Source organism: Leguminivora glycinivorella, chromosome 4 (assembly GCF_023078275.1).
Source record: "Leguminivora glycinivorella isolate SPB_JAAS2020 chromosome 4, LegGlyc_1.1, whole genome shotgun sequence".
Taxonomy (NCBI): domain Eukaryota; kingdom Metazoa; phylum Arthropoda; class Insecta; order Lepidoptera; family Tortricidae; genus Leguminivora; species Leguminivora glycinivorella.
In genome coordinates this window covers 15,493,132-15,503,771 of record NC_062974.1, presented here as the reverse complement: position 1 = coordinate 15,503,771, position 10,640 = coordinate 15,493,132, and the positions used below count along the sequence as shown (strand labels likewise).

Here is a 10,640-nt window from a genome sequence, read left to right as displayed (position 1 = left end):
TTTGTGTTTTCAAAGGAACAGCATGCATTTAGGTACGGAACATTTGGTGCAGTGGAACTGCTGATGATGGCCAGAACGTAACTCTTCAAATCTGAACGGCACAAGCAAACAAGTCGTTGTACACAAAGTCATAATAAAGTATAGGTCAGTTATTCCGTATTCGGTAAATCATGTCGCTTTAACATTGCCTAGCTTCGCAAACTAGCTTTATGTCAACTGTCGCAAACAGCTGGACAACAACAATATTAAAAAGGGATTAAAGGTTTCAGTTTTGTAAATCTTACTTTGTTGCGAATTACAAGCATGTCGAATAATAATATCTCTGGAGAAGATTGTGACGGTCTAGACCGAGGCGACAACGATGGCCAGAAGTCGGACAAAATGTTCACGTTGAAGAAATGGAATGCAGTGGCTATGTGGAGTTGGGACGTCGAGTGTGATACCTGCGCGATTTGCCGCGTCCGCGTAACGTTGTAAAGTGGAACTGCTGATGATGGCCAGAACGTAACTCTTCAAATCTGAACGGCACGCTTATAGTGACTTTGGTATTTTTATAAGAACAGCATGCACTTTCGTCCAGAACAGTGACATTTGGTGCAGTGGAATTGCTGATGATGGCCAGAACGGAACTCTTCAAATCTGAACGGCACGCTTATAGTGACTTTGGTATTTTTATAAGAACAGCATGCACTTTCGTCCAGAACAGTGACATTTGGTGCAGTGGAATTGCTGATGATGGTCAGAACCGAACTCTTCAAATCTGAACGGCACGCTTATAGTGACTTTGGTATTTTTATAAGAACAGCATGCACTTTCGTCCAGAACAGTGACATTTGGTGCAGTGGAACTGCTGATGATGGCCAGAACCAAACTCCTCAAATCTGAACGGCACGCTTATAGTGACTTTGCCATTTTTATAAGAACAGCATGCGCTTACGTCTAGAACAGTGGAATTTGGTACAGTGGAACTGCTGATGATGGTCAGAACCGAACTCCTCAAATCTGAACGGCACGCTTATAGTGACTTTGGTATTTTTATAAGAACAGCATGCACTTACGTCCAGAACAGTGACATTTGGTGCAGTGGAATTGCTGATGATAGTCAGAACCGTACTCCTCAAATCTGAACGGCACACTCATAGTGACTTTGGTATTTTTGTAAGAAAAGCATGCATTTAAGTTCAGAACAGTAACATTTATTTAGTTATGTTTGTTAAGCATATTGAGTTTTCAAGTCAAAGTTTGTCAAGCTTCGATTTCTTATAATATAATCGGATTCATGAGGAATTGAGGAAACTCCTCAAACCTTAACGTTATAGGACTTATATTCATTTGTGTTGCCATCTAATAATTAAAGCATTAAAAGCAGTTTTAAAAAATACTTACACATTTCTACATAATCCAACATTCGCAAGTAGCTTTCACCAGAACCCGAAAGGCGACGGTTTTTTTTTCTTAAAAATTATATACATACATAGTTGTATAGCAACATCCTGTTAATAAAGACAGGGATCGAATTTTTCTTATGTGTATGTGGTGATAGGAAGGTAAGTGGTATTCAGAAGCCAATGATAGCAATGATTTTATCAACTTTGTCTATTTGCGTTACATTTCGCTTAGTGAGAGTGTATTGAACTTTTGATCAAAAACTGCACAGGTGGATTACGATAAGTCCTTGAGTTTCTCCAGAAGTAATGTTTGTTATTCGCACTTTTGTATCTTGCTCTTACGTAACAAGAGATGTGTGAAGATTTACATAAGTCTTTTATGGGGAATGCAATAAAACTAGGCCTTTAATAATTTTTCCATTTATTTTACAGTGGTATCTATTTGTTATCGTGAACCATATTATTATTAAATATTTTCTGTTTTACTGTTTCTAAGTATTCAGAGCTGAGGAGGGTTTAAAATGAAACAATTTATTAAACTCTTAAAATACATTTTTATTAAATTAAAAAAATAACGATATAAATAAAACAATGTCTCCGTAATATACGAAGGCATTTGAGTATAATAATCTAAAAGAATGACGAATTCCAAATATTTTCAATATAGTAGAATTGATTTAAGAAATTACTTACAAATAAACATTTGGTCAATCATCTAAAAAAATATGCTTTGTCATGATCAATATGTATAAAGGTCTAAGTTCACAGATCATAATACAATACTTATCCTAAAGGAACTATTATGGACAATTTACACATCAATTTTATTATACTTAAATTAAGTAAATGAGATTTAAATGGCTACAATCCAAATCAGTCTCTTCAATGAACACACCGAACGTAGCTCGGTGCAGCCTATTGCAACTCTCGTGGACTTGCCACACAGCCTTTGTGCCTCCCGCACTCTGGAATGTATTCTCATATATACTACAAAAATAATCTCTCATATTAACACTCATTCTTAATGTGTTTGCTGGCTGTGGCACTACGTATTTTTATACGTGAGCCACCTGTCAATTTCTTCTCAATCTCCTCTAAGCTCTTGCCTTGTGTTTCGGGGACGAAGAATATCACAAAGAATAAGCCAGCCAAACAAATGACGGCGAATAACCAAACCGTGCCGGACATCTTGATGGCCGCATCAATGCTCTTAAATGACGTGGTGACAATAAATGTGCAGGTCCAGTTGAATGACGTCGCCGTAGAAGCAGCCATACCGCGGATCTTTGAAGGCAAGATCTCACCTAACATAAGCCATGGAATAGGTCCGAAGCCTATTGAAAATCCGAGCACGTATAAGACGAGACTCGTGAGAGGCAGCCAACCAATCGAGGACACGTCGGATCCAGATTCCAATACGTAGAAATAACCTCCCAGGGCCACTAAAGTGATTATCATAGACACTGATGAAATATACAGCAACATCTTCCTGCCCAGTCTATCAATAATAGCTGTCGCTATGAAAGTGGAAATGAAATTAACAATGCCAATTATAATAGTCGCCAAGTTTTCATCTATGGTGCTGCCGGATTTCTTGAAGATATCTGACGCGTAGAACACCACAGCGTTGATTCCACTGAACTGTTGGAAGAGCATCAAGCCTAGCGAGATGCAAACGGCGGGCAAATATTTCTTGGTAAAGAGCAAGCTCAAGCCGCTACCGCCGGCCCGGTCTGATTCCACTTGCGTCCTTGTAAGGTCTCTCATTTCCTTGTCAATGTTTATATTCTTTCCTCTTAACCACTGCAGAGCTTTGTGAGCATCCTCAGGTCGTCCTTTAGTGACATACCAGCGAGGTGTCTCCGGTGTTAGAAGCATAAGTAAAAAGAATGGTACTGGAAGCGCAGCTCCGAGGAATGCCAGCTTGTCCCAAGTCAGGTACGCTCCAGCGAGGTATGCGAGGAGAATTCCTGTGTTACCGAAGGCAGTCGGGAGTAGTCCGAGGGCACCTCTCACTTCTGGTTGGATGGTTTCTCCTAGGTAGACGGGGAAGGCTAGAGAGGCGACTCCGACGCACACGCCACATAGTGCTCGTCCGGCGAACACCATAGGGACGTTGAATGCGTTCGCGATGAGCATCCATCCGAGGAAGAACGGTACGGCAGTTCCCATTATGGTTAATCTTCTGCCGAGCATTTCGATCATAGGACCCCCGGCGAGGCCGCCAACCAGAGCAGTTAGGGGCATGAGACCGCCTATCCAACTTTTCTGTAAAATAATAATAAATGGTTAAATTTACTTGATAAATCTAATAGCTTATTGACAGGCGTGAATGTAAGGGCAAGTTGTAAAAAAAATCTAGTTACATATATGTAGGTATACTATATACTACTCAACAAATAGGTGTAATCTTATAAACGTTAAATAAATATCATATACAAAGAAAAAGTGACCAAGGCCTCCAAGTGTTCCGAGCTGGAATCGACCCAGCGTACTCCGTTAACCTGTAAAACCACTCGACCATCGAATCACGAAAGCAAGGGTCGAAATTTTCATGTATATGACACAAGTACCGAAGGCGTAGGAGTAATCTTATATGCAAGTATTAACTTTAGAGTCGGCCCAAGTAAAGTTTGCATGTAGTATGATAAAATGCAACATACATTCGTATAAAAGTTAGACCTTTATGATAGCACTTCCGAGTTACCTATTGGGTCCGACTGTAGTCTCCTGAACAAATTGACATCATTTTTAATATGACAGTGTAAAATCCATACACTTCATATTTGTAATTGCTGACTTGTTTTATCGTTATATTCTTGTGATTTACTAACCTGTGTCTCGTCAATCGACAATGTCTTATTCATGGAGTCGAAGGCGGGTGAAGTGTAGCCCGACGAAAAGCCGACGATCAGAGAGCCCATCGACACAGCAAACGCAGCAACCAGCTGTAACAATCAGAAACACCACTTTAGCCTAATTAAGTTCACATTTTCGCGCTAAAATTCGTATAACTCGCACCTGGAATGGATTTACTTGAGACATTTTTAAGCACTTTATATGTTATGTATTTTAATTATCATAAACTTATTTCAGTTGTCGGTTAAATGTATAAAACTAGAAAAGTACCGCAACACGTTTTTGCCCAGCCGTTTCACTATTCTGTCTGAAATTCTAGGAGCGGATCGGACTTCTTATGCTCGCACTTGAGTACACGGGAACCTACGCAGGTCGCTTTTATGTTTGTTTGTATACAAACTAACTCGGTTTTACGGGTAGCTAAAAATATGGGCTATTTTCAAGCAAAATGTAAGTTATTATTGATTATCCATCAACCATAACTCCTGGTACGTTTATGGGTGGATGCATTAAGAAGTCGCAATAACGACACTGACAAGATCAACTATTTGTCTGAAAACGTTACATCATATTTAAATATTTTCGCCTTTTAGCATTTTAAATTATTTATTAGATTTACACAAAAACTTACTACTTGTTTAAACTGCCAAAATGTATTTACGTAGCTCAACATATTTCGCAGCAAAAAAATAATACACGTTTTGATTCACGAGTAATTCACGTAACTTCTTGATGCTGACTGAGAAACCTTATCAAGAGACTTTAGGACTCAAATTTTATTGCCAAAAAGGAAAGTTCTAAACATTCGTAAATATGCTTATCGGTGGTACAAAACTGTGATTTACGTACCTGAGTCCATAGATATATGCGCTGAGTGGTCGGGGCATACGGAGGGGTGTCTCCATTGATGCTGAACTCAGGTTTCGCCTTATTACTGTCAAGGCTCAGCTGTTTCACAAACGGCACCGAATTGCGCAGGTTCTCATCCTTCCTTCCCTCATTCTTTATTTCCATCTCCATCTTGTATTTGAACTCGTTGCCGAGACTGATCTGGCGCAGCTGCTGAAAGTGTCTGCGGGTCTTGTTAAAGGAGCTCTGTTCGTCTTCGCTGCTGCTTTCTGTAGAAACCAGTTCAGGGATGGCCGCGTAGTTAGGCGCGAGCGTCCCTTGTGAGCCGCACGAGGTGGCGAGGGAGGTGCATGTGGTCGAAGCGGAGAGGGTCGCTCTAGAAGGAACCCTGGCGTATTTGGGCCCCCGTTGCCTGTACAATCGCTCCTCGTCACTTTGTCCGCGACGGGCCTGCTCGCTTCCACCCTACAAGAAAACATATTCGTTAATAAAATTACCCTTGAGCACAATATCATACCTATTAATAACAGAGAATTTTAAGTTGCCGATATCTGTTGTTCGATACGTACACTAACTTAACTGGTCAAACGGTGAGCGCGATATTCTAGACTGAAGTTGTTGTCCAGAGACGCACGCCATTTATTAACATCCGCTATCTAATTTGCGTAAGTCCAAGACGATAAGAACACATTGTGAACTTAGGGAGTCGGGGGTCAAATCGGGAAAACACGATGCTCATTGAACTTCTCATATGGCCACGGCATGATCGGGTAGTGATAAGGGTAACCCGTCTTGACCCTTAAAGTCCTGTTTAAGAGTTAAGACAGCCTTGCTCACACAATCAACACAGACTGAAGCCTTGTTATGAAGGCAGGAGTTCTTATGACCACCCACACAGCGCGTATTATTTGATGTTATTGACGTTATCAAGTAATCATCTTTCTGTGGCTGTAACGATGTTTATGTTATTCCTACCTGTAGCATAAAACATTGCTATTATAGTCTTCATCCATTCCGTATACATCCTTATATATGTAATACTTGGGATTATCACTTAGTCGGTAATTACCTCTAGTTCACAAAGAAAAGTGTTATAATTTTTAAGCCACTCCAAATTAATTTTGTTCAAATTCATTTCGCTATAATAATAGCACGGACATGTCATAATGACAGACCGTAGGTAATGCCACAACAACTCTGGGAAAAGTTTGTTTTATGAACTACACAGTCCAAATTATTTGAGTTTTTGATTTTATCTTAATTGACGGAATAAAGGATAAACTTTGAATAAGTCCTTAATTTCTTAAATATTTATTTGTTTTGATATCGACAACATTGACACAAGGACGAACGTCATTGGATCATCAATATGGGTCAAGATGAGATGTAAATCACGTGGCAATCTCATATGTTAAGATTATAATTAAAATAAACGGTTGAATTGATATCTATCGCGATTGCTTTAGAGCAAACGCTCAGTTTTAACCAGACGTAGGTATTTCGTATACCTACAATGAAAAAAACAGTAATTTTAAATTTGAATCGTCGCCTATATTGTAACCGTTATGAACTATGTTACAAAAATACCTATCTAATATTTATGAAATGGTCTTGTACACCTTAATCAGCATAATAATTATTTTTTATACGCTGGTGGTATTTCTATGCTGTCAGATGTATTGTAAATATTCTCGTCTTCCCGGGTTACCTATTCATAATCTATCTAATTTGTGTTTTTTTTTTAATTGAAATTAATACGATACATATAATTATAATATTATTTCCTTTGTTTTTACGTGTTTCCGCGAAGATCTCGAAAGTTACGCGCACCCGAACCGTCAATATCTTAATTACATATTTATGATAATTATGTTTATATAGGGTATGTAAATGTTTTACACATTCGGGCGGCAAGACAGATTAACTTTGTTTATAACGACAGTTACATAATGTTTTTAATAACATTAGTTTAGTCAGACATAATAATAAAGCAGACCTGACTGCAGAATGCATTCCACCACTGTATAATTTCAATAATCAAAGCGGTTTAAAAACATGGCCTATCTGTATCCTACTTAGAATCTTTGAAAATCAGTTAAAATACAATGTTTAAATAACGAGTGAATAGATCGACTTTCATTTATCTTGGACCATACTGTCATTATATTTTTAATAGTGTTCAATTCTCCGTAAAAATCTCTAACTCCAGTAAGGAAGTAAATGCATTGGATAATCAATGGGACCCTGAACTTGCCGCTTTGTCAAGGTCGCATCGAACTCTTTAGGGCGGGTTTACAAACACTGCATTGTGTACTCTGCGATCGTTTCCATACCGAACACTATGGGCCATTCTATCGCTTGGCAGAGGCCGAGGGAGACGGATACTATCGCGAAGGGAAAACCAGTATAATAAATCTACCTGATATCGCATTGATATTGGTATGACTAGGTCAAGTTACACTGGTACTTCAAAGAATAAGACTCTTTAATCCGTGCCATGTTTAGCCTTTACACAACCAATATGTTAGCCAAGCCTTTGTCAACTTTAGGCTAATATTTAGATAGCACATACTATTACAAAATATTACTGTATTTTCTAGTAAAGCAAACAACATGTACCTATTGAACCCTAGTGTGATGCAATGCATTGTTTTTATTGCGAATCATAATTATTTACTTTTTATTTTATTCGCAGTTTGATATTTAGAGTTTACATGTTCATGTTTACCAAAGACATATATAACTCCGTATATACAGATAAAGTCTAAGAAAAAAACGTACCTCAGTACCATACAGAAAAAGGTACGGTGGCCTAGATGGCATTACACCTTTGGGGTACGCTCAGCTAAATGGCGCTAATATTAATATTTGACATTTTAACACATATCAAGCTAAGAATATGGGCCAAATTGTCAAAACTGAGGTTCAAAAGTTCTAAGCCTGTGTCAAGAGATGGCAGTCTATGCACTGTGATTACACATTTTACTTCGACAGTACCTCTCTATAATACTCGATCCTCTTTGATGTTTAGGTACTGACACGAAAGTAAAAGAAAACTTAAGGACAAATTTAATTAATACAATTAAAATATGTATAATATTACTTACATATTATATTCAATTATAATTTCTACACCAATAAATGCCTTTTGCTTTTGCCTTTTTTATTAAACTTTATTTTCTAGTATGGTTACGTATTCAACGAAATCCTTTATCAGTGTTAGTAAAAACAATAGACATTTAAATAATCTCGAATAATATTATTTATACAGTCTAAATTGGCCATTCGTTTAAATTTAATATTCCTATGCTCATTGGTTTATGTATGTATATGTAGCTGACGAGCTGTCCATTACAGAAGGGTCCTAATGGTTCAAAGTGTATTAAGGACCATTTTATCTGAAATGCCAACAGAAAATCGTTTGAAAATTGCATATGAAACATAAGGAATCCTCTTTAATAAAAAAACACATTTTTTTTAAATACCTAAACTTGTAAACAGAGCCATCTATGGCAAAATGCAGGAACTACGCAGACATTATCTCTGACGAAAACAACTGCCACTACCCCAACTGCAGGAATATTGCAAACAATCTCCATAGGTGTCGCTACTACCTAACGTTAAGAAAATGAAAATTTGGATTTGTGAATTTCAGTTTTACATTTTCGGTTTCAGAATTGACATTCAAGATAATTTGTTAAAATGGTTTAATCTTCATATTACATAAAGTTCGTAAAAAAGGATGTGATGAACATAAAGAAAGCTGAACAAATAGGTACTGCTGTAATTTCATCATTTATTTTCTTTTCATTTTACAAAAAAGAAAATGTTATGTGAATGATATACACCAGCATCACATTGTAAAGCTGAACAAATATTGCTTAAACATTTCAATACAACTTAAACGTTTCTTTTAATTTTATCTTGTCTTAAAAAACTTTCTTGGTCTTGCAATCTATTACTTTTATCCCTAGTTCCAAAAAAATAAAGGATATTCAAAGCGATAGGATGGCAAGTTTTAAGATATAGTGTACATAGAGAGACTGTTTTATTTGGATGTTCAACAAAATTAAAAAACAAGTAATGTAATATATTTTAATACATTGGTATGTTTAGGTAGTAATATAATGTATTTTAAATTAAAGTTAATATTTTGCTCTATTTACTGTAGCATTGCCAATCATGGGGATGTTATCATCAGCCACGTCAAAGCCCAACTATCTGATAGCAAGTTTTTGCATTCGATAGCTTTTCGGAGCATCCTTTTTCATATCCTTGCATTCAAAAAAGATGGTGATAGTTGGAGGTAACGGCAATGGAAAGTAAAGCCGACAGCAGCAGGCGAGGCGCCGACCTTGCAAGGCCGTCTGCCTGGTTCAGTTAAGTTGCCGCTACTCGCGCGTGCGTTAGATTTGTCATGCCAACTTTAATTATTATATTACTGCTGATTGCCCTTTAACATCAGAGCTCTTGATAATGGCAATGTCACTGGTGAATTGTCAAATTTTACTTTTCGGAAAATTTTAAAGAAAGTTAATTACGTATTTTTATCTTGGTATCAATAGTTAATGATGCATTGGATTAAAATTTTTAATTCGTCAAATTATTTAATTTAAATGAGTATTGAGTAATGGTGTACGTTGCTTAGCAACCATCATGCCATCGATCGTCGTATGATAAGCGCTGCGCACAACCTAGAGAGCTTTCTGGACCGGTCTGCGACGTTCCCATGGAAACTTCGCGAAGCGCGCTAAACCAAACTCAGTTTACTAACATTCCACGTCACATTCCTTTGCTTTAGTGTACGTACCGAACCGCGATTGAAATCAAACGATGACATTTGACAACGGCTATGTTAATTACATATATTACGTATGCACAAATACCTATTAGTCCATGCAAGAATTTGTGTCAGCGGAAAATAACAGTACCTACGTAAAGCTGACTTTAATTTTTTACTTCACTTGTTTTATAAATGAGAAACTTACCATTTCGGTGGACAGCTGTTTGAGGTAGCCCATGATCTTCCCCATGGGGTTCGGATTATTCTTGTTAAAGCTCATCTTGATTTCTTCTTCACGTTCAAAGCACTTGGAACAGTCTGATAAAAAGTTCTTAAAGGCACTGAACACGGTGTCAGGGGACGTCGAAATGATAATGTCTATAAAAATATACACTTCGAATTTTACTATATCGTATTGTCTTCAGTTCTTTCTTCAGATCCAGGATCGCAAAAATCACCGGTAAACCACACGCATCATGTAGTGTGGAGAAACTTGGTCCCTATTGTAATAGGCGGCTAGTAAACTGTAGTTTACTAGCCGAAATTTAAAGCAATTTCAACACAGTTTTATCACAGACGTAGTACGTATTGTTTATTTACAAAAGTCCACGGAATTATCACGTTTTCATTGAAAAGTTCAGATCCGGCGCCACGTTCCTGCAAGGGTGCACAACATTCAACTTTAAAGTTCAACAAGCGAAAATGTTGGTAGCGCGTACCTTTTCGTACAGAGCTCAAGTTATCTATTGAAACTTGCAGAT

The 10,640-nt window shown here is 37.5% G+C and overlaps 2 protein-coding genes across 3 annotated transcripts in view; one reads left to right on the top strand and one right to left on the bottom strand.

Annotated features, from left to right (window-relative positions):
* LOC125225079 (RING-box protein 2) overlaps positions 1 to 10,640 on the top strand; it is a 53,571-nt gene that overhangs the window by 2,102 nt on the left and 40,829 nt on the right. The window contains exon 1 of one of the 2 annotated variants that reach the window (XM_048128605.1): positions 209 to 463. The exons of the other annotated variant lie outside the window; for it this stretch is intronic. Coding sequence (XP_047984562.1) covers positions 304 to 463 — 160 coding nt within the window. The 5' untranslated portion in view covers positions 209 to 303. Of the gene's footprint in view, positions 1 to 208; positions 464 to 10,640 lie in introns of those variants that run through there. 2 annotated transcript variants of the gene reach the window in all.
* On the bottom strand, positions 1,940 to 10,632 carry LOC125225077 (facilitated trehalose transporter Tret1-like). Its single transcript, XM_048128601.1, has 4 exons — positions 10,085 to 10,632; positions 5,097 to 5,561; positions 4,223 to 4,336; positions 1,940 to 3,656 (listed from the first exon to the last, which is right to left on the bottom strand). The coding sequence occupies exons 1-4, from the start codon at positions 10,157 to 10,159 to the stop codon at positions 2,397 to 2,399; spliced, it is 1,914 nt and encodes a 637-aa protein (XP_047984558.1). The 5' UTR covers positions 10,160 to 10,632; the 3' UTR covers positions 1,940 to 2,396.

Coding starts and splice junctions, on each gene's coding strand:
- LOC125225077 (XM_048128601.1), bottom strand. CDS start 10,159: ATGAGCTTTAACAAGAATAATCCGAACCCCATGGGGAAGATCATGGGC. Junction 4,337..5,096: donor GCATATATCTATGGACTCAG/GTACGTAAATCA, acceptor TGATTGTTACAG/CTGGTTGCTGCGTTTGCTGT. Junction 3,657..4,222: donor TGTCGATTGACGAGACACAG/GTTAGTAAATCA, acceptor ATTATTTTACAG/AAAAGTTGGATAGGCGGTCT.